This window comes from Lutra lutra, chromosome 18 (assembly GCF_902655055.1).
Source record: "Lutra lutra chromosome 18, mLutLut1.2, whole genome shotgun sequence".
In the NCBI taxonomy this organism is placed as follows: domain Eukaryota; kingdom Metazoa; phylum Chordata; class Mammalia; order Carnivora; family Mustelidae; genus Lutra; species Lutra lutra.
The window spans coordinates 36,484,860-36,508,659 of record NC_062295.1 but is presented as its reverse complement, the minus strand read 5'-3'; the positions used below and the strand labels follow the sequence as shown (position 1 = coordinate 36,508,659).

Below are 23,800 nucleotides of genomic sequence, written 5' to 3'. Positions count from 1 at the left end.
AAGACTGTGAGGCTGCCCCAGAAATGAGGTCCTATGAGGCGGTACAGACCATAGGAATGAGCTTTTGTCCTATAGCCTGCAGGACATGAAGCCAGGGGCACCTGGGGGAGACCCAGGGGGTAGAACAGGCTAGCACCCCAGTGCTCATTCTCCCTGTCGCAGCCCCTGCCAGAGGGCCTCACATGGACCCCAGAGGTTCAGAAAAGGGCAGGAAAGCCAGGCCGAGGACTTAACCAGGCTGAGGCCAGGTGAGTGCACACCCTGAACACACATGCTCCCCAGCACCCCATGAGGGGACACTTGGCCAGGCGAGAATGGGGTGGGCCTAAAAGGTGGTCCCGTTTGTCTCAAGAAGGCAGGCATGTGACTGGGGATGTAAAGAGGAAGGAAGTGAGGCCAGGACAAGGCCTAGCCTCCTGCCCGAGCCTGAGGGCCAGCTGTCTCCATCTGCCCATCAGGGAAATGGGACGGTAAGCACAGCTAACAGTGATATGGCACACGACCACCCACAGTGATGACCTTTTTCCAGGTCCCAACCCCAGGCCTCATGCCCATCTCACCAAGTGAACCGCCTCGAATGCCCAGACTTGGCGGGCCTGTACCTCTAGTTCTACGTATGCTTAGCCGATTCCCACCTCTCTCTCATGGGTCAGCCTGAGTGTCCCCTGCCTGGAGCGGCCTCCCTTGGGCTTCTACAGCCCCCCACGGTGCAGACCTGAGGCCTCTCTGCTTCCTGGAGCTACCTATCACCAGGCACCTAAAATGGGGGAGTCAGGCTATGACAGGGGAAGTCAGGGGCATGAACAGTGAAGGTTAGCCTACATAGCTCCAGAACCCCTCCTGGGGCAAGTACCAGTACCACTCTGCTCACATGGGGCCGGCCCACGAGACAGGGTTCCCCCAGCCCCCAGTTCTGCCCCTACCCTTCTCCAAGCCCGTTTCCGGCCTGCAGGACAGGACAGTGGTGTCCCTGAGTGCCACCTGCCGGTACGTACTTACCCATCAGGTTCTGCCGCTCTTCCTTCTTCCGCGCCTTCTGCTTGGCCTCCAGCTGCACCACTGATAGCGATGGCCCCACTGTGGGGCTGGGGAGGGCGCTGGCTGCAAAGCGAGCCAGCAGGCCCAGCCCACTCTCCTCCAGGCCTGGCGACAGGGCCCGCTCTCGGGCCCCCAGCCTATAGCCGCCGGCGGCCTCGTCCTCCTCCTCCTCCAGCTCATCCTCCTCGTCCTCCTCCTCCTCGGAGCTCTCATCTGGTGCAGAAAACAGGGGGCGAGTCAGAGCCTTGGCCTCGGCAGGTACCGCCCCCCACCGCCCCGACTCAGCCGGAGCACCAGCGAGGGGTGCACGGCTCCAGCCTAGAACCTCACTCCTCATCAGCCGGGGGTGGTTCCGATACCAGCCCACAGATCCCCCCCACCCCCGCCGATGGCCCAGTGCCCCCATCAAAGCAAGCCCAAGACGCGGGCATCCCGGACAGCCCAGAGGTGGGCAGCAGCTTTGGGAATCAGAGGGTTTCTGTAAGGGGAACACCAACATGCACCTGTGCCGTGGGGAAGGGAACAGACACACAGACAAGGACTGGAGACAGCTCTCTCCACCATCTCACGCACACACACGCCCCGACGTACAACATGAAGGCTGAAAGGAGGCAGGAGAAGAGGAAAGAGGAGGCCAGGGAGGGGCAGAGAGGGGGTGGGGTGAGGGTGCTGGGGACTCAGGGGCCTGGTGGGGGTGGCGGGGCATGGGTTCTGGGGCTAGTAACAGGAGAAGGTAGAGTTCGATCTCTTCTTGAGCAGGCTCTGGGGTCCAAAGTTGACTCCCAGCAATTCCCCTAAGCTGGGGAGCCTGGAGTAAATCCTGGCCCTCTGGGAACACTTTTGTTCATCTGTGGCATGGGCCGGTCCTCCCAACCCACCCACCCAGCTAAGGAGAAAGCACTTTGCAGGCTGAACAAGGACCAAACAGAAACAGGACCAGCCTGTTGTACAAAAAGAAACCGCTGTCCCCAGGGCCAAGGGAGCCATAAGCTGGCTATGCCTCCTGACCTACGGGGAGCCAGGGAGGAGGGCACACAGGTCAGCTCACCTCACTCTGCACCGGGGGACTGAGGCTTGGCGTGGCCAAGCACTCAGGCAGAACTCAAACCCAGGGTTCCCTGGCTGTCTTGTCACCCAGTGTCTCCTGGAAGGGGGTGCTCCCTGCACATGAACCAAGCTCTCCATCAAGAACAGAGACTGCAGGGAGATTACAACCTTGCTCCTGACCTTCCCGGGGAGACAGCCTCACCCCGTGAGAGTGGGCAGGCGAGGGCACTGGGGGCTAACTGCCCAGGGACACCTGCTCACTCTGCCTGGAGTGCTGGGCACATGATGGTAGCTCTGGGGGCCACTAGCCCAGGGCAGGGCCAGGCAAGGCCAGAGGCGACTCTCTGCAGCAGTCAGAAGGGACATAAGGAGGTGGCCCATGCCCCACCCCACCCGACCCCCGCTCTATCTTGGGCAGGGAATGCCAGGGCTCAGGGAATGGAGAGGGGCAGACACAGCCAGCCAACTCCATGTTCTCCTGCCACACCCCGAGCCACCTCTGCTTGCTTGGGTGCAACCCAGCAGCCCCAAGTGGTGGCCCCGGGTACACCAAGGGCAGCAGGGGGTCTGCCTACCCAACTTTCCGAGGGAGCCTGGGTCTCTGGGGTGAGGGAGGTGGACATGAGCTTCAGGAATCCCTGAAGGGCGTTGAGAAAGGAAGGAGGAAGAGACAGAGGGTTGTTAAGAGGAAGAGGAGGATGGGGAGGAGAGGGAGGAGGGAGAGGAAGTGGGGGAGGCCCGGCTCCCAGAGCAATGGATGAAGCAGGATGGAGGCCAGCGGGGCAGGCAGGCGGCAGGCAGGCAGTGCACACTTGCGATCCATCCACATTGCGGACATCACATGGTTGTCTCCGCCCCAGTGGGCCACAGCGGCAAAGCAGGCTAAGTGTAGGCAGACTTAAGGCAGCGCCTGGGTCCCCCACATCAGGCCTCCCTGGGGTCGGCCAATTTGAGCAGGGTGGCGGGCGGGGGGGGGCGGTGGCTGGCTGGGGTGGGGGTCAGATGTGTGGCCAGTTTTCCCTTCTAGAGAACACCTTCCCTGGCTGCTCAGGTGTGGAGACTCCATAACTCTCCCCCATCCAGAAAGATTCCCCACCAGCAATGTACAGTGGGGGAGGGCTGGCTCTGGGTTTCTGGATGCCTGGAATAGCTCTATCAGATACCAGTCAGCCAGCAGCAGCCCAATCCCCGCACCTCGACGTGGAAAAAGTACTTGGAAGGAAAAACCCAAAACCAGGGTTCGCTTCCCACAAAGCAAGATTGGTCTCTGGAGACCCTCCCCGCCTCCGGCTGCTATGAGCCTGAAAAGCCCCCACTGGCTGCCTCCCTTGGTGGCTGGTCTGCTCAGGCTGGGGTATTCGGGGCAGGGGGAGCAGCAGTGGCAGGGGGGGGGTGTCTCAGGACCAAGGAAGCCTTTCTGGAGCTGTCCACACCTGAGGCAAGAGAGCCTACCAAGGGCAGAGGGAGGAAAAGTCCCAACAAAGAAGCCCAAGGTAATAGAGAAAAACTTTTTCTTACAAAAACCAAAACCAAAAAACTCTTGGCTCGGTATGTGGGGTTGTCTGGTGTAACTTGGTTTGGTTTGGTTTTCTAAAACCCGATCGATAAATGCCAAAGCAATCCGCTGCTGCCATAGCCGATGGGGGCAAACCCCGAGGAGGGGAGGTGCAGGGGGACACAAAGAAAAGGGTTTTGCCTACCTACGGAGCAACGAGCCAGGCTCGGACCCAAGCTCAGTGACCCGCTGCGCCGTCTGCCCTACTCCCAGCCTTCGCTTTGCGTCCAGAGTGCAGCGTGAGAGCAAATGCAAGAGACCAAAACAGACATTCAAAGCATCATGGGCAGGGATCAAGGGTGAGGGTATGGTCAAGCTGCTGGGGGGAGAGAGCAGACACTAGAAAGCCAAGCAGTCAGGTGTTTTAGTACCGGATGTCAGGAAGACCCTATTACCCAAATATCCCTGTCAAGACCTGACCAGCGTTGAGAGAGAGAGAGAGAGAGAGAGAGTGTGTGTGTGTGTGTGTGTGTGTGTGCACGCATGAAACAGGGCCCCTCGCCTCCCCCTATCTGGGCTCTCTCCACTGCCACGTCTGGCCTGCTCTGAGGGGCCCCTGGCTCCCTCTGCCCACTCTGGGCAAATGGCCCTGTGCCAAGACATCTGAAGGGGCTGCCTCTCTATGGGGTCAGGGCTGGGGCAGGACAGCTTCAACTCACAGAAGCTGGAACTCTGGCTTTAAAGGGGAGGAGCCAAGAGGGGAGAGGAGCGGGTCAGGGAGAGAGGAAAGAGAATGGTGAACCAGCCAGACTGGTCCAGAGGCCAGGACTAGGGGCAAAGGAGGCTGACTGGTAAGTTAGTGAATTCCCCACTTCCTGAGCTCAAACTCCATTCACTCAGCCGTGGCAGGAGCCCAAGAGAACATGGGTCCCAAGGGCACCTGGCTCCCTGCTGTGCCATGTCCTGGTCACCCAAAATGGACCTGGGCAAGTCAGGATGGAAGGTGCGGGCAGGGAGACAGCAGACCAGGAACGGGAGCCCGGCTGGAGTCAGGGTAGCCTCTGGTCCCAGGGCCTGAGCCAGTTCCCATCCAGGTGGACCTCTGCATGCCTGGGCCCCACCCCAGGGGGCACGGGGTCTAGACTCTGGGAATCCCTGAAGGGGCTCCACCCAGAAGCAAATCCCTAAACCAGGGTGAGGAAATACTTAAGGATCCCCTGGCTCCCCCTACTTGTCCCTGGGACGCTTCTAACCCAAGGAGGTCAGAACCAGGATGTCCGCAGGGATCACAGAACCCCACCCTCTCCCCACAGGTGAGGCAGATCGGGGGAGAGGGGGCTGCCAGCTGACCAGGCCTGTGGGCTCAGAGGCCTGTGGGCTCAGAGGCCAGTGCTCTCTCCGAAGCCCGGGCCCCCCCCGCCGCTCAACGTGGCAATGAAGCCCACGCTTTCAAATCTCACAACAAAACTCGGGGCGGCAAATGGTCTTGACCCTGCACTGCCTACACGCCCTTTAAAACAGAAATACGTGTTAGAAAACAAGTGTTTATATTTTTAAACCGCTGTTACATAGAAATAGAGCTTTAAGAAAATAAAAAAACAAACAGGCAGCTTAAAAACAAAACAAAACAAAAGATGAAGCTGGAGGTGAGCACAGCGGACTTTAAGCCTGAGAAATGAACGCATGCCAACAGCTACCAGGGATATTTGAGTAACAGAGAAGAGTGGCAGACCGCCTCTTCCAGCTCTAGCCCTTGGAGGAGGTAGGGGTGGGGGAGGCAGGGGGAGGGGAAGGAGGAACGAATGAGGGGAGCGGCAACCTAATGGTCTAGTAAGGACACAGCAAGAGAGACAAGGCACACGGGTTTAGTTAAAAATGAACTCGGTATGTTTAATAAAGCTTGGTATTACCAAAAATCGTGGTACAAACATCAAGTCACACGCCCACACGACAGAATTCCATTTACAAAATGTCCCTCCGGGAGGCCTCCAAGAGAACCCGACCCAGGCCTACGGTCTAGGGGGGCAGAGGAGGCGAGGAGGGGGGCAGAGGGGGAGCGCGGAGGAGGGGAGACTAAAAACAGTCCGTATAAAGGCTCAAAAAGAGCCAGGCCGTGGCGTTATCGCAACGATACAGGTACAAATAAGAACAAAAATAGAAGGACTCGGGCGGATACAGCAGGCTACGCTGCCAAGAACCAAGATGGCCGCCCTTCCCGAGGCGTCCCAGGTGGGCCACCTCTGCCCGCCATCTCCCGCCATCTCCTGCGCGCTCGCTCGCTCGCGCTCGCTCTCTCGCGCTCTCTCTCACTCACTCTCTCGCTAGAAAACATGGAAGGTACTTTGTGTTTGGAGCTAGTAACCTTGGTCAAACGAGTCCTCCGAGGAATCGCTGAAGGAGGAACGGGCCTCGACCTCTTGAAGCAGCAAACAAAAGGGCTGCTTCCTGCCAGCGGCCGGCTTGGGTTTCAGAGTCCGGGCGGCCGCCAGGCCCCTCTTGGTCAGCTTGGGGCCTCCGGGGGGCTTGTTCTTTGCCACCATGCCACACAGGATGGAAGACGTCAGTTTGGAGCTGGACGGGCCTTGGGCAGACCACTCGTCCTTCAGGAATTCTTCGTCTTCCTCTGAGTCCGTATCTGCAGTCAAAGTAGTTTTTAATAAAGTAAGTCATGGAGCGCTGGGAGGGGATGGAGGGGCTGGTGTCCCTCGTCACTCTCGGTGGCTCTGAGAACGCCCTGGCGAGTGCCAGGTCCGAGTGCCTACCGGCCGTGCAACAGGCCATGTCCCACCGCCTAGACCTCTTCTCCCTGGCCTAGAACTCTCCACTCTCGCCTGGGAGGCCCCCGGGCCACAGGCCTCACAGAGCTCGTCCTTTCCAGACCCGCCACGCAGCCACCTCTGCCAACAGCCTTTTCGGGCCCCGGGGGAGGCAAGAGCCCTACTCTCAGGAAGGCCTGAGCCAGGGCCATGAACCCAGCCCACGGCTCCTTTTAGGGAGAGACAAGACGCAAGAAAAGAAGGGCTCGGGTAAAGCTCTTCTACCCCAGAAGAGCAGTTTGCGGTGGCGTGCTGGGCGGTGCAGGTAGACTGGGGAGCAACCACACACATCCTCGCCCCAACTCCCCGCCCAGCAGCATCGCAATGGCCATCGAACACAGTCACACCAAGGAAACTGGCAAGTGATGTTCCAACTCAAGGCTTCCTATCAAAGGGCGTCATTACCAGCACACAGCTGCTGGCTTCCCCCAAGTCTCCGGCCTTCCTGCACAGGGCGGGAAGGCCAGGGTTCCTAAGCGTTCCTGGGAAAGGATTACCTAGCTTTAGGGAAGGCGGACCATCAAGCGGGCACAGCTCTGGCCCCTTCCAACCCCAACCCAAACGTCCTCACGCCATTTTGATCCGTTTTATAAATGGGGCTGGGCTGTCCAGCAAGGTTTCATTGGAAAAAACGGCTCCACAGCCAAAGACTGTAATCCCATGATCTGATAAAATCCACTCTGAACACGAGGAACAGTTAACGAACAGAGCTAAGCTCTGGCAGCACCTGCCATCTCCAGGCCCACAAGAAACTACACGGGCACGTGCACGTGTCAGGTGCGGGAGTGTGGCAGAGGCAGAGGCAGTGTCCGTCCTCTGGCTGCCTCCGCCTGTACCTACCTATGCTTTCCACTCCAACCAAGACCCCAACTCCAGGATGGCCTCAAAGCTCTAGGCAGGGAGTAACACAGACAAGCCCCATCAGGCCTGTCCATCCTTTCCAAGCCCACATCCCAGGCTGGAAACACCGTGGGTGATGACGACCGAGCTGGCTTCCCACCAGGCATGTCCCCCAACCCCAACAACCCAAAGTTGAAAAACAAAGCAGTTTTCTCTCTTCCTGTGTCCTGCCACCCATCTTTGTGCTAGAAAACACTCTTGGCTTCTTTCTGACTGCGTTCTCTCATCTACCTACAGAAAAGCCTACGTGAAAAATACAAACGAGGGATGCCTGAGTGGCTTAGTTGGTTAAGCAACCGACTCTTGATCTCAGCTCTGGTCTTGATCTCAGGGTCATGAGATCGAGCCCCAGCTTGGGCTCTGCACTGGGCATGCAGCTTACTTAAACAAACAAACGAGGAACTCTCTTCAGAGCCAGCTACCTACTACAGCTAGCATTTAGTTGGACACAGATCTGATCGCTCTGCTGCAACTTTAAGTCCCTTCCCTCACCTGGACAGTGGAATCTTCGACGCCCAGTGTAACAGACAAGCAATCCGAATATGGCTTTGTGCGTGCAAACATTTGCACACAGGGGACTCACTGGCTCAGAGCACGCCAAAGACCTCAGGAACTGAGCTCATCTCTGGCCTCCAGATGTACAAAGACAGGATGCTTCTTGTAGTCAAGAGAGCAACTCCCCATTCCCTCCAACATTCTAAAACCCAGAGATGGAAATATCAGAGAGTCCTTCTTTCCTTCTCTGGGGCTATGAGTTCTGAGATGAGCTCGGTAGCCATGGACCTGGTCATATCATACCAAAGTTGAGGGCCACAAAAGCAATGGCAATCAAACATGTCCTCAACACATAAGGCACAAAGGAGCTGTTTACCTCACATATTTGTCTCTGCGTCAGCGCTAGAGACCCATTAGTCCTGAGGAACCAAACTACAAATGTTAAGAGAAAAAAAATAACAAAAAACAAAAAAAGACACCAACAACAGCAGCAGCTTAAACTTATGCCACAGCCAGCTTTTACCAACATGAACTCACTAGAGCTCACAACAGCCCTGTGAGGGCAACAATAATTTAACTCCAAGTCCATAAACACTTTATTTCCTTTCCTCAAGAAAACAAACTTTAATAGCATTACAGGTGTCTACCTTCCTGCACTTGACATTCAACCACTCTTCCTATAAACCAAGCACAGCCAATCAAAAAGCCCAGATACCCACACCCAGGCAGTCCAAACAAAAAAGCCCTCCACCTGAGTCAGGGCATGGGGACTCCTGCAACAGACCCTGCTGAGGACTGCTGGGAGGTACAAGCAAAGCCCCTCCAGGCCTTTCTGTAGCAGCCACTGGCTTGTGCGCCTGGGTTCTGGGCATTTGGGGCTCCACTCACACACACACCAAGGAGCACCTACTACCCACCACCATAGGCCCATGGAAGACCAGCCATCTGCACACACAGCACCTACTATCTGCCATACAGCATCCCAGAGCCACCAGAGACTGCACACAGACCCGGGAGCACCTATTACGTGCCACCAAAGGCTGTGAAGGGCCAGCCATCTGCCTTTGCGCGCGCGCGCGCGCACACACACACACACACACACACACACACCCAGAAGCACCTACTACACACCACTGAAGGCCGTGAAGGGCCAGCCTTCTGCCCAGGCACACACGCACACACACACACCCAGAAGCACCTACTACATGCCACCAAAGGTCATGAAGGGCCAGCCATCTGCCCGGACACACACGTACACACACACCCAGGCGCACCTACTACGCGCCACCTAAGGCCATGAAGGGCCAGCCATCTGCCTGGGCGCGGGCACGCGCACACACACACAGAGCACCTACTACGTGCCACTGAAGGCTGTGAAGGGCCAGCCATCTGCCCGCGTGCACGCACACCCAGGCGCACCTACTATGCACCACCGAAGACCGTGAAAGGCCAACCATTACGCAGGCGTGCAAGCACACCCAGGAGCACCTACTACACGCCACTAGAGGAGGGCCCAGGCCCAAGTCTGGGGACCGCGGCTCAGGAAAGCCGCATTCCCGAGAGCCCAGGGATGGAGCTCCCATGCAGCAGGCCCCGGCCAGTGAGAGGACGAGCAGCCCGCTCAGTCCAGCAGCAGGTGCGCTTCCCGGTTCGACGCTCCCGCCCCGGGCACAACGTAGGGCAGCCACCTGGAGTGCTGTGGGAAACACAGACGCCAACACGGCCCGCAGAGGCCTCAGTATGCAGCCCAGCACCGCCCGGCACGGCGTGCGCTCTGCGAACAGACGCGGTTCCTCCGAACACCGGGCCAGGAGACTGAGAGCCGCCTGCGGGCAGAGGAGGCAGGCTCTGCTCTACGGTTGGTCGTCGCAAACGGCCGCTCTAGGCTGAGTAGCCGCTGACTCTATGGCGCAAAGGCCTCCGCACGGACTGTTCTCCCGCAAAGGCGCGAAGGACCGCCACAAGCTGGCGGACTTCCCCTCCCACCCACCAATCACAGGCACTTCCGCTTTCCGTACCCTCCGCCTCCCCCCCCCACGCCCAGCACCCCACCACACTTCCGGCCTGGAAGCAGAAGAGACCTTCGAGCGCCCATGAGAGAGACAGAGGAGACTGAGGAGAGAGAGGAAGCGGCCCGAGGTGGCGCGGCGTCCGCTACTTACTGTAGGAGTAGCTGCTCACTTCCGAGGCGAACGGGGAGTGGGCCGACTTGGGCTGGCCTCTGGCCTTGAAGCCCACCTCCATCTTCCTGGCTTTGGCGGCCCTTTTGTGTTTACCTTCTCTGGAGGCTTTGAGGGACAGACTGAGGCCTTTGGCCAGCGCCTTCCTGTCCTTGCCCAGCAGGCTGTCGTAGGGCGTCAAGTACCTGCCGCAGCCCCCGCTCGCTTTGGACTTGCCCCCAGAGCTGTCTGAGAACTTGAAGGGCGACTTGAGCTTGTCCTGCTTCGTGAGCGACAGGGCCTTGTCCAGCTTGCTGGCCAGCTGCTCCTGGTCACTGGCCATCTTTTTCTTTTTAATCTTCAGCTGTAGAGGGAAGTCGGGAAGTCACGCGTTAAGACGTTTGGCGAAAAGACGAGAGCGGGCTTCAGCGCACGGGCTCTGACGGAGCGGGGCTCCAGTCCCTTCTCCCTGCCTCCATGGCTTCCAGCAAGTTGCTCAACCCCTCTGAGCCTCTCTTCTCCCCGATCCGGAAAATGAGAATTACAGGCAGGCCTCTTGGGGTTGTCATGAAGGTGAACGGAGATGAGGCCCGTGAAGCTCTCATCACAGTGCTGTTACTATGGGTGCAGCGATTGCTAATGGTGGCACTGCCACTGGCTCTCCCCGACGTTCTCATGCCTCCTAGGGAAGCCCTTCAAGCAAGCGTCCCTGCTGATGCGCCAGGAGGCGAGGGAGGGGGAGGCATGCAACCAAAATAGAAACCTCAAATCCTAGCATGGTTGATCCATTTAACTGGACCACCTGAAGCAGCCCAGGAAGACTGCAGCACATCCTAAACTGGCCCATCCAAGTGACTGGGTGAGAGCTGCCAAGAGAATGCCTTGGGTGTGCCTCGGATGCCCAAAGCAGTAAACAGCGATTCGAGATCTCAGATTAAATTCCTGGTTGCCCTGTCTGCTTTAGTCGTTTGCTATCAAAAAGAAATGTGCAATTTCAAAGCCATTAATGCCCCTTGTTTGAACATTTTAGCTGTATTTTCTTTAATCAGGTAACATATCATACGGGCAAGAAAGGAGGGATAGGGTCATTTGAACAGCCAAGAAGCATCCCTCACAATTTGCAAATAAAGGATCCTAACATACAGACTGGCTCTGTCAACTCCTCCTGGATCCAGTCTCCCTTATGTATTTCCCTCTGATGGCCAAATCAACGGAAAGACTTCCCTTCTGTGGAGCTTTATGAGGAGGGATGACAAGGTACATTAGTATTTAGAGACACGGGCCTTAAGTGGACGATTTCAATGCTCTGCAGAAATAAGAAAAGTCAAGGAGTTGGCTCTCACTCCATTACCCCCGGAGAATTCACAAGGAAATTACAATGGCATCAAGCCCTTGTTTCTCAGAACTACGGAACGGTGAAGCTGCTCATTAGACAATTACACTGTTAAACAACAGTAATTGCATTATTTGGTTAAGAACTTGCAGCCTCTCTTTTGGCTTCAGCAAAGGGTCATGGAGCACACACAGGGGGCGTGGCTCTCAGTCCCAGCTCTACCTGAGACTGTGCTACTTCTAAGTTTCTGACTTCCTCTGGGCCTTGATCCATGCCCCACCCCACCCCCAAGCCCAGTAAGACTGGAGGACAGTCCCTCCGGCACTAAAGCAATTATTTCTACAGTTTCTGTGCAGGACTAGGATGATCAACAGACCTGTAGAGGGAGTGTGAACTCTGGCACACCTTCCAGACCTTCTACCCTAGGATGGCAGCTTACTGACCTGACTCATGAAGTCTGATGAGGATTCGTGCTCATCCCAAGGCTGGCTCCTGCCCCTCGCTTTCCCCGTGGCAACAAGGCCATCATGTTCCTCCTCAGGTCCCTTGTGCCTCTTCCTCATGCCTGCTCCAAGCTCGTACTCCTCCGACGTCAGCAGAGGCTTGCTGCTCAGCCTGAAACCCAGATGCACAGCTGGTCAACACCCTGGCCAGGAAAGACTCAAGGGGTGGGGGGGGGGGTCCGCCCTCACGGCCCTGAAGGCTGGGCTCCGGATGTCGAAGCACAGACAGTGATGGCAGAGTGACGAATCTGGGGAAACAGATCCTGCAAAGCTATGGTGCTGGGATTCTATTTGTGAATGGGGCAGAATGAGAGTTTAACAGGAAAGAAGAAACACTTCTCCATGGCAATATCCTCTGCTGGCCTCTTTCTCGCTTGTGCTTCTTCATACATACACACACACACACACACACACACACACACACACCCCTTATCAAAACGTGCCAAGAACAAGGATCAGAAATGTCAAAGAACTCCCAGAACGGGAGGGGGATTAAGGGTCTCCGGCTGGTCTCCTGCACCCCTGGGATTAACGCAGTCAAGAATACGGTCCCAGGTTGAAGGCTTCTCTTACCTACTTTAAGCTAAACCCTCATGAGTCATAAGAGCAACTAATATTTACTTGGTGCTTACTATGTGCTTTTTCCCATGCCAGGGCTTTATACTCCAACCACAACAATGTTCTACATGCTGGTTTTTTTACACAGGGGAAAACAGGCTCCAAAAAGCTAGCACACAGCCCAAGGTCACAATAAACACTGGATGCAGCTGGGACGAAAAAGCAGGAAAGCGTGTCCATCTCGGGGGGCTGTGCTCCGATGCAGGGGCTGCCTGCTGGCGACCCCAACCTCTGCTGTCTTCAGGAACTGCTTCCCTACCCTCCTTTGGCCGGCTGTAGGGAATTTCTTCCGGTCTCCATCCTCTCCTCCAACAGGAACATCCAAGAAGGATAAATGCAATTCGTGGGGGCCCTTGAGGAGGCCTTCTGACAAGACCTGCGGCCAACCCACTGCCTCTCCTGTGCCTTCAGAAGCCACCCTGCGGCCCCCTCTGCTTCCTCAAGCCAAGCACCAGGCTGCCTAGTGTCTGCCCTGCCCCAAAAACCCAGGCCGAGGTGCACTCCAACCCCGCTGCTCTGATGGGCCTCATTCGGCTCATGCTACTCCCGACACCCAGAAGATCGCAGCATCACTCCTACCCGTGCCCGGCCCGGAGGAAGAGCTCTCATTCCAGCCACCATTCAAGAAAACCTCCAGAGGTGCCACACGCAGCTTCTGCGGCCACTCAAGGAACACACAAAGGAGCACCCCTGGGTCACAGGCTCAGGTGCAACAAGCCAGGAGGACAGGAATGACAGCGTCAGTCACACAGGGAACCAAGTGACAGCACAAGTCAGAGCCCGTCCTGGCGGGGCTGTAAGTTCAGCGAATCCCTCTGTAGGGAGGAGGTACGTGGAGAAGGGCAGGAATTCGTCCCTAACCGTGGAGGAAGCAGTTGTGGCAGGAAGGTGGGGGAAGCGCTTGGCTGACAGCACGGACACCTCTCTCCCTGGGCTCATCTGCCATCAGTGCTGGGGGGATGAGTCTGCCTGTCCATTCGCCACTCGCCTGGCTCACCCTCCTGGCCCGGGCAGCGCGCACTGTGCTCCCTGAGAGCTACCAACCAGGCGGGTCAGAGTCCGAGGGACTCGAGGTCCCCGGTGCCCAGACGCAGGCCCTATGCGGGCCCGTGCTCCTCCCCTCCGAGCTCTGTGCCAGTTCCCGACCCACCGAGGGGCCAGCCTTACTTTCCGCTACTGTTGCGGCTCTTCCCTCTCTTGCGGGGGGGCGACAGGGCGCTCAGGGCGTGGGTCCGTTTCCTCGGCCTGCCAGGGCCTCTGCGTGCCAAGCTTCTATGGGGTTCCTCGCGCCTGTCCCTTAAAAAGAATCACACGCTTGGCTGTGAACCTGGGGGGTAGAGGGGGCGCGGAGGAGGACACACGATACACACACGTCACTCGGGTCCACACACACCTCTAATGGCCTACCACAGCCAACCTACTGAGCGCCAACGCCTATGAGAGCCCAAGCAGGGTGCCGCCTGCTGCGGCCTTGTCACCGGGCCGGCCGGGGCCGCGGGATGCACCTGGGGGCACACTCACTCGGGGTCACGGCGTCTCTGCAGCTTCACCAGCTCTCGCTGCTTCTCCTTGTACCGCCGCTGGACCTCGGCCAGCCGCATCCGGAAGTCCAGCTCCATGGCGTCCATGCTTTCCAAGGACGACTTCATGGCATACATCTGCAAGGAGAGCGGGGTGAGGACGCCGACACCCACCAGCTCCCGCCACCCACAGGAGCGGTGAGGCTTGATGGTGACGGGGCCCCAGCTCGAACCCCATCTCTGCCACTTATTAGCCAAGGCCGTGGGCAGAACGCAGAACAGGGATCAAAACCCAAGTCCGAAGGGCTGAGCAAGGGCTGTGTGGCCCAGGACAGCTGCTTAAGCAGCGTGGCCCATCATGTTACACATCACTTATAGATGGAGGTTCAGAGACGTGAAGTGCTTGCCCGGGGCCCACAGGCAGCGAGGGGCACAGCCAGGCCTGCTCTTCCCGACCCATCAGGCTGTCGCCCATCGTCCCACGGCTAAACTGAGACCCAGAAAAGGAAAAGAGTTCACCCAGGACTGCACAGCAAGTCAGTGGTAGAAGATGGACTCAGATCAAGACCTTCCAACTCCAAAGCCAGCCATGTCCCCAGCAAGATGGCATCTCTGGGGGACCCACCCCAGAGCCCACAGGCAGGCAAAAACAGGCCCGGGACACCTCACCCGTTCCTCCTTCTTTTGCATCCAACTGTACTTCTTGTTGGGGTTCAGCTCCCGCGGAAGCCGCAGGTTCTTGAGTGGGTCCACGAAGGGGCTGTCCAACACCTCCTTCAGCATGTGGCTGCTGGCTGCCAGCAGGCTCTCCAGCGAGGGCCGCACCGCTGGGCCCCGCTCCGCACCTGCACATGGGAGGCAGGTGAGCCCATACTTCTATGCCTGCCTGGGGGCAGGATTCCTGGACACAGCAGCCAGCCTGACCCCAAAGAGGGAGGAGAATGAGGCCCAGGACCAGCTCAGGGCTTGCCTAAGGCCACATGGTGGCCCCCAAGATGCTGACTACACCGCAGCCTTTCCGAGAAGCAAGAAATGGTGCATGGTGCTAAATGAGAACGAGCAAGAGTCAGGGCACACAGCATGACCCTGTTCCAAATGTCCACTGCTACACAAAGTCGCCGAATGGCCAAGTGCCAACAGAGGTACTTTCTAGAGTGCGCCTCTTTCTGCTTATCTGCCCTTTACATTTTCCATGAGGGATATGCACGCTTTTCACTTCCAGAAAAAAAGGAGCCTGAGTTAAGTTTTATAAACTGTAGAAGTAATATGAGAACACAAAAAACGCAAACCTGGCAGAAAGGGGTGAAGAAAGAACACCTTCCCCTCCCCAACAGAGTTGCCCCTGCCACCGCAAGTGCCACAGCAGACGTTCTGGTAGAAGGCCCCAGAAACATGTGCCCATATTCGAACACAAGCGATGTCCGTGGGCATCCTTTATAAACACAGAAATGGCACCAATCCACACATACGGAAAAATACCTCACCTCTCTTTGCAGCACGACAAAACGAACATCTACCACATGTTATGAGCCTGAACCTTGTAACACTGACACCCCTGCAGATCAAAAACACCAGAGTAACAGCAACGTTACATGGCCAGACCCAGTAACAGTGCCTAAAATTCTCTGGCACTGCGGAGACTTAATCAATCTAAATAAATAACCCTCTACTAATAAAAGGACATTTTGGTCATTTCTAAATTTTTTTTTGGTAGTGGGTGGATAGGCACACAGTCAGGACACGGGTGTTCTAGGAGAATTCCCATCTGTGTAACATAATCGAGGTACGTACATTTCTCTGACAAATATTCCAGCCACCCTCCAGAAAGGGCACACCAACCCAGCATCTCAGCAATGGCTCATGGGAGGTCATCTCCCCTCCAGTCTCTCCCAAAGTTAAAGGAGTTTTTTGTTTTTTTTTTTTTTTAAACTTGTGTTTTCTCGGTGATCTAATGTGTGATCGGTTTTTTTGAGTGTACCTGAGGTGCTAGTTTTTCATGTGTACCAAAGAAAAAAGTATATTCTTTTTTTTTTCCTAAGATTTTATTTATTTATTTGACAGAGAGAGATCACAAGTAGACGGAGAGGCAGGCAGAGAGAGAGAGAGAGAGGGAAGCAGGCTCCCCGCCGAGCAGAGAGCCCGACGCGGGACTCGATCCCAGGACCCCGAGATCACGACCCGAGCCGAAGGCAGCGGCTTAACCCACTGAGCCACCCAGGCGCCCGAAAAAAGTATATTCTTTACTACCGATGCATATAGTTCCATAAGATCAACATCAGTGACTTTTCTCGCATGGCTCAGGGCTTCTCGACCTTGGCACCATCCAAGTTGGCTCAGCTCCTCCTCGGCCCCCCAGGGTGGCTGTCCTGGGCATGCGCTACAGGCGCTGCAGTGGCATCTCCTACCTTCGCCCACTAGATGTCAGCAGTACTCCCCCGAGCAGTGACAACCAGGCATGTCACCACCGACTAAGAGCCACGGGTTCTGCTCTTCCAATCCTTGCAGAAACTGAGGCAGCAACTCAGTGAACCCCATCAGCTCACAAGGGGAGCTGGTGCGGGGTCACAAGGTCCTCCGAGCCATCAGAGTCTTAGCTGCTGGGTAAGGCAAGAGAGGGCCACCCCGTTATAGAGGAGGGGACCAAGGTGCACCTTTGTCTCTTCCTTCGCCCTCCAAACCAGTCCTGCTGGGGCTCTCACGACTGACAGCCCACGGCAGCCGGGATGACCCTAGGCCAGCTGCTACGGGATGAACTGTGTCCCCTGCCAAATCCACACGCCGAAGTCCTGACCCAGGGACCTCAGAAAGTGACCTTATTTTAAGAGCCTCTAAAGAAGAAATCAAGTTAAAGTCAAGTTATTAGAGGAACCCTAATCCAGGAGGACTGTGTCCCTATGGGAAAGGAAACTCTAGACACAGGCACAAAGGGGCAACCAGGCGAGAACACAGGAGAGGCCTCCACAGGACCCAGCCCTGCTCACCTCCTGGTCTAGAACTTCTGCCCCCTCACCCAACAAGGGGACAACACGTTTCTGATATCTGAGTCCCGCAGTCTGTGGTGTCTGTGACAGCAGCCCCAGCTAACCAACACACCAGCCTTGTGGAGGTACCAGCACGATGTGACCCATGGCCATGGGGCAGCTCTAAGCGCCACCTGGGGCCTTTTGTGGAGGACTGATGCTCTGTATCCTGTCATCAGCTGCTGGGAAGAGAAAAGGGCTACCAGAACCTTCAGCACACACAACCCCTACACACCGGCACCTCCCAAGTGCACTAGCCAGCCCAGGGCCATAGATCCAGCCCAGGGCCACCCAGCCAGCCCTGGACCACACCTCCTCAGCAGAAACCACCTGCAGGTCACAAAGTCGTCCCCCCACCCCCAGTCCCCCATCCCCCACCTCCTGGAAAGTGCTCTTCCACAGGTCAGGAACCTTGGACTTGCTCTTATACCCACCCAGAGCCTGGCAAAAGCCCACTGGCTGCACCTTAACTTCCGCTCAGAATCCTCCCAACTCCTCACCTCCACCTGCCCCGCCCCACCCCCAGGGCCTGGAGCATCCTCCTGGGTCTCCCTGCATCCACCCCGTCTTGGCATCAGTTATGCACACAGCCCCCAAAATGACCCTACTAAAGTCTGATCCCATCACTGCAACTCCAACCCCTCTTCCAGGAGTGCCCAGGGACCCACCCCCTGCCCAACCCACCAAGCTCCTTGTGGCCACCACTCTCCTCCTTCCACTCCACTCTACTCCCAGCCTCCTGGCTCCTGTTCCAACACATCACACACAGAGCCACACCCACCACTCACCTCAGGGCCTTTGCACCTACTGTTCTGTCAGCCTGGAATGTTTCCCCCAGAAGAGTTCCTCCCTGACCTTCCTCAGGTCGCTTTATCAAGAAAAGGATTCCTGGCCTTCTCGCTTCCACCCTGTCCCCTTCCCACTGTGTCCACCTATTACTGCCTGTCACCACCCAACAGTGCCAAGGGCTGCACGTGGACAGCCTTGTCCAAAATCCGTGCCGGCACATAGTTAAATGAGGGCAAGCAGGACTCCCAAACAGAAAATGAGGCAGGGGCGTGCAAAGGAGCAACGGTGGGCAGCAGTCCCCAAACCAGGCAACCCATCTTCAGCCCCTCCTTCCCAGCTGGGCCCTCTGCGGCCCCCACTGAAAACCCAGCACCTGTTGGCAGGACTCCAGAGGATTTTCATTTTCTTCTGAAAAATAATTTTTTGTACGAAACTATTTAAACAAGAGAAAAGAGGGGCACCTGGGTGGCTCAGTGGGTTAAAGCCTCTGCCTTCAGCTCAGGTCATGATCTCAGGGTCCTGAGATCGAGCCCCGCGTCAGGCTCTCTGCTCAGCGGGGAGCCTGCTTCCCCCTCTCTCTCTACCTGCCTCTCTGTGTACTTGTGACCTCGCTCTCTCTGTCAAATAAATAAATAAATAAAATCTTTTTAAAAAAATAAAAATAAATAAAAATAAAAATAAATTTAAAAAAATCTTAAAAAAAAAAAAAGAGAAAAGAAGTCAGGAACTTTTCGACAACAAGAACCCAACAGACCCCTGTGGGGGAGTGGGCAGCACCTGTCCAGGCTTCCAGGGGGCCACAGGACCATGGCAATGAACAGGCTTTGAAAAATGTGGCCTTGGGGGCGCCTGGGTGGCTCAGTGGGTTAAGCCGCTGCCTTCGGCTCAGGTCATGATCTCAGGGTCCTGGAATCGAGTCCCGCATCGGGCTCTCTGCTCAGCAGGAAGCCTGCTTCCCTCTCTCTCTCTGCCTGCCTTTCCGTCTACTTGTGATCTCTCTCTGTCAAATAAATAAATAAAATCTTTAAAAAAAAAAAAATGTGGCCTTGGTTCTGACCTAGCAATTCCACCCCTGGGAACAGACCCCCCAGGAAAATCAGGGGGACGACCAAGGATTTTTCTTCAGGCATAATCATCATATTACTTACAACAGCAAAAGAAAACAAAACAAAGGGCAGTACCATCTAGGACTAGGTTACTGAAGGCTAGGCCCTCCACGAGCTAGAAAACTTGACTGTTCCCAAAAAAATGTTTCAAGACACACAGCTCTGAAAAATATTTCATAGAGATATGCTAAGTGAAAAGGGCGGCTCACAGAACATTGTTTACAAAATGATCTTAATTTTAGAAGTGGTGTGTGTACAGAAAAAGTTCTAGAAAAAATGCACCAAAACACTAGCAACACATTACCACCCTGACAGCTGTCGCCTGGGCCCTTCCCTCCTTCATGCCAGTTCTGGGCCCAGCGTGGGGTGGTGAGGCTCGCCTGGCCCACAGCTCCTTCTGCACACATTTCTTGGAACGCCCTGAGTTTCTGTGTTGAACACCAGTGGGTTTGTGCCTGGCCCAGAATTCACTGCCCTTCTGCTGATAGTACCTGTTTCCTTCTGAGGGCTCCCTCCCCTGCCCTCCAGAAGGGAGAGCCCCGTGAGGGGCAGTGAACAATCAGCCTGTTCCTTCCCATCTCCCCGGCCACAGTTTGCTTCTGCAAAGAGCATGAACCCCAGGGAGCCAATGAGAATGAATCAAAGTACATTTGCCAGAGGTACCCAAGAAAGCGGTGGCCTCTTTTTAGAGTCTGCTGAATCGCGTAGGCCTGTAGGCCTGCAAGGAAGTGCTGGTGACCCCCATGGGGGCAGTGGGCCTGCTGTGAATGAGGCCAACAGAGAGGAAAATGGAGCAGCTGGAGAGAGAGATGGGAAAGGGTATATAGGGAAAGAAACTCCTGATGACTTGAAACGCCTAGATCCAGCCATACCTGAAACTTACTAATTACCACTATATACTTAGGTTCCAAGAGCCAATCAATTTCCCCCACCGTTTTCTAAGTTCAAAGGAGAGTTCCTGTCCCCTGCAACACCAAGAATGGTGCCAGTACAAAATCCAGCACTGACGGAACAAGGAGAAACGTCATCACTAAAAAACCCGTAGACCCGGCTGCACGGTAACATGAAGGCGCTCGGAACACTACTGACCTGTAACCAACTGAAATGGTCAATTTCATTATGTGGATTTTGCCCCCACTTAAAAAAATAAAAACGGACACAAATAAGCCATCTCCTGAGGATTTTCAAAATCTTTAAATTCTTACAAAAGTAAAAATGTAAAAAAAAAAAAAAAAAAAAAAAAAAAAAGCCCCAGAAACCAAGCACCCCTTGTGGCTCACCTCCCACCTCCTGGCTCCTCTTCTCCAGCTCCAGCTCGGCGATCTCGCTCAGCAGGGTGATCCCGTGCAAGAAACTCTGCTCCAGGACCAGGCTCTGTGCCGCCTCCAGCTTCTCCAGGGCCTGGGTGCCGGGGCCCGGGGAGGGCAGAGGCCTGGCCTGGGGCAGTTCCGCAGCCGCCGCCAGAGCGTTCATACCAGCCAGTGGGTCCTCCAGGCCGGGCAGAAACTGGTCAGAGCCTTCCTCCTCCAGGAAGCAGGAGCCGCTGGGCACAGGTGCGGCCTCCCTGGCCTCCAGACTCAGGCACTCCCCCTCCCCGGCGGGCACGTCACCATCTGCCAACTCCAGGCTGGGCCGGGGCTCGCTCGGGGCCGCCTGTGCTAGGCCCTCCTCAGGCACCGCCTCTGCCATGGACACGGCCATGGGCATATCGACGGGCACCTCCACGGGCTCCTCCTTGGCCTCGACCAGTGTCTCTGGCGTCAGTCGCACCCCCAGGTCCGGGGCGGCTGTGCACGGTTCTGTCCGGCCTGGGGAATCGACCCGCGCTTCGGCCCCCTCCGCGAAGTCCGGGCCCCCGGGGGGCTCCATGCCCCCCTGCCCACTGGCGCTCAGCGCCTGGGCCTCCAGCAGACCGCCTCCACAGCCAGCCACGGGGCTTGGGGCTGCCAGGGCTTCCTCAGGGGCCAATGTCAGGGGAGACTCCAAGGAGGGCACCTCTGCAGGGCCATCGTCCATGTCCTCCACCTCGGCCTTCACCTCCCGTTCTACCAGCGGCTCTTCGTCGGGGCCCTCGCGCAAAGGCTCTGGGATCTTGGAGGGGGACAAGCGGATAGGCTTGTCTTCAGGAGACAGCGCCAGGCGCTCGGGCCCATCGGCTGGGAGCGGCACATCGGGGGCCCGGCCGTCGGCGTCAGAGGCCGCTGTGGGCTGCAGCAGGAATGGGTAGGGCCTCCCGTAGTGTGGCGGCAGGGTTTGAAACGGGTACCTGGGTGGGATATCTGCCAAGGACATGGAGAGTCAGCAGCGGCCCCCCAACCTGTCACGTCTGACATCCCCCATGTCCTCATGCACATCCACCCACCAGCCAAGACAGAGACCCTGTGGCCACCTTCCTGTCCTGGCCAGCCTACGGAGCTGTGACCTCTTCCTGGCAGCATCTGTGGACATTAGCATGTCCAGACCAGAGAGAGAAAAGTCAGCCACCATCTTGTCCCCGAGGGGCTTCAGGTCTCAGAAGCAGAAATCATCATCGGCTTGCTTTCTCTCCCCAGCCCTAACCCCACAGCACCCAGCATGAGGCTAGCCCAGAAGCAAACACTCAGTAGACCACCCACGGTCCTCACCCACCCAGGGCATCTCCAGTCCACCATTCCCACCCCATCCCGTCAGAGCAGAGCTGGGGCATCCAGGTTGTTCAAGAAGTAACAGTAATACAGTGTTGCCCTCCCCCCGACTTTCCCACTCTACCCTCCCCACCTCGGAGCATCCTCTCCAAGAGCAGGACGGTCTGTGGGCGGATCTCCACAGTGCTCCCTGGGCTGACCAGGGGGAGATGGGTGCACACAGCACTTCCCGGGGCCCAGGCACGTGCTCCGTGCCAGACAGGAGCATGGTATCAAATCTCCCCAGAGAGGGGCAGCCACCTGCTCCAAGGTCACACAGCATTCTGGTGGCAGAATCTGAATTGGAACTCACATCCTCCCGGCCACGCTCTCACACTCGTAAAGGCCACCAGGGAGGAGGCATGCCATTCAGGCCACCGCTGCACGTCCCACTGACGGAGGCCGGGGTGGGAAGAGCACTGTGCTCACAGCATGGGGGGCACCCCCAGAATGAGAATCCCCATGCTACTGTTCTCACTGTGCCCACTCAGCAGCTCCAGTGGGCCAGCCACGGTGTGCCTTACAGTTCTTAGCTTTGCTTAATCCTCAGAATGAGTCCTTCGGAAACAGTTGGGCTTTTTTGTTTTGTTTTTTTATACCACAGCTTCTGTGCCTGCTGTGGAACCCACCATGGGGCCTGAACTCATGACTCCGAGATCAAGAGTCAGACACCTTACAAACGGAGCCACCCAGGCACCCCAAGGTAGGTTCGAACTTAACTGTGCTCCCGAAGTGGGGCCCGAGAAAGGCCGAGCCCCCCATGCTCATGCATTCATTCCAGAGCCTGGGAGCAGACCCAGCACACGGCAGGCACCCGGCAGACAGAGGAAGGAAGGAAGGGCCAGACACATGGAGGGTAATGGACCGGCGGCGGGGTTCAGCTCTGCCAGAACCCGAGCCCACTCCAGTCCGAGCAGCATGCGGCCCCCGGGGGTCTGAGCCTCACTCCTACCCGAGAACAAGGCCTGGAAGGGGCTGGGGGCTTCCTTCTCCAACTCCAAGTCCTTCTTCTCCACGACATTCTCAGGCGCCTCCTCCTTGCGGGTGATGCCAGGAGTGGGCGGTGGGGAGGCGGGCGGCGGGCTGCTGGGGTGGGAGCTGGGCGTGGCGGGGTAGGCATAGGTGGGTGCCTTGGACACATCTTCCAGTTTCTGGATGACCTTGGCCTTCAGGGCAGCCACAGGGGAAGCGCGGGGAGATGGTGGCGGGCTCATGGCCTTGCCGTAGGTGCCCGTGGGGCCAGCAGCCAGGCCGGGGGGCTTCCGAGGCAGCAGCCCAGGGCCGGGGGCAGCCAGGCCGGCCTTGCCTGCAGCCTCCAGGCTCCGCTTGCTCACCTTCTCCTCCATCTCCACCCGATGTTCCTGGGCCTTCAGCCGCTCCTGCTGGGGAGGGGACCGGCAGGCAGGGTGAGCACAGCAGGAGCCATCACCCAGCACCTCCCCCATCCCCGGGGGCCCCTCAAGCGGGGTCCAGGGTGCAGGCTGCCCACCCTCCCGGCCTGCTATGGACATTCCATCCTGACTCGCGTGTAACAAGCACAGCGTTCCTTGTGGAACCCCAGACAGGGCTGGTGCGGGGAAGGGCGGGGCCTCCAGCCTGGCCCTGCTGGGAACCTGCAGTCAGGACAAGGAGGGCAGGGCAGAGGCATGAGGCTCCTGATGATAAAGGAGACACCCCACTCCCCACACTTTGATGGCATTAGAATAGCTACCCTCACGGGGAACTCACTACCTACTGAGTACACTCCTGCCTTATCACCTTTGGGTCTCAAAATGCCTGTGGGGGGTGGGGGGGGTTTCTTCCTGCATTTGATGCTCTTTGAGGCAATGGAAGGACAGCCAGTGCTCATGGGGGAGGTGAGGGGGGCAAGGAGCCAGGCAGTCACAGAAAATATACTGGGAAGAAATGCTCCCAGCACCAGCCACTCTCCTGATTATTAAATCTCACTGATAATCCTGATGACGCAGGGTTCCTGGTACTTTCCAGAGGAGGAAACCTAAGCCCGGAGACGTTAAGTCATTTACCCAAGGGCACAGAGCCAGATACGCCAGAGCTGAGGGTCACACCCCGGGCCCTGGCCCTGTCCGCTGCCCTGCCTGGTGCCTGGGCCACCTCGGTGGACTCCCCTGAGTGGCCACTGCCTGAAGGAAAAGGGACAGGCCAAGCAGAGGACAGATGTCCTGCAAGGAGGCAGGAGGGCTGTGGACTTTTGGGAGCCCCACCACGTGGGGAACCCCTCATGTCTCCCATCTCTCACGATCAGTCAACATGGTGGTCAGAGGCCAGCCCCGGCCTGAG

The 23,800-nt window shown here is 57.1% G+C and overlaps 1 protein-coding gene across 3 annotated transcripts in view; it reads right to left on the bottom strand.

The window, feature by feature from the left end:
- TNRC18 (trinucleotide repeat containing 18) overlaps positions 1–23,800 on the bottom strand; it is an 85,373-nt gene that overhangs the window by 25,203 nt on the left and 36,370 nt on the right. For all 3 annotated transcript variants that reach the window (XM_047713171.1, XM_047713173.1, XM_047713172.1), the window contains 9 exons: positions 22,455–22,884; positions 20,120–21,118; positions 14,594–14,769; positions 13,926–14,062; positions 13,572–13,700; positions 11,727–11,898; positions 9,954–10,314; positions 5,943–6,215; positions 1,000–1,251 (listed from right to left, as the gene is read on the bottom strand). In XM_047713171.1, coding sequence (XP_047569127.1) covers positions 1,000–1,251; positions 5,943–6,215; positions 9,954–10,314; positions 11,727–11,898; positions 13,572–13,700; positions 13,926–14,062; positions 14,594–14,769; positions 20,120–21,118; positions 22,455–22,884 — 2,929 coding nt within the window. The remainder of the gene's footprint in view (positions 1–999; positions 1,252–5,942; positions 6,216–9,953; positions 10,315–11,726; positions 11,899–13,571; positions 13,701–13,925; positions 14,063–14,593; positions 14,770–20,119; positions 21,119–22,454; positions 22,885–23,800) is intronic.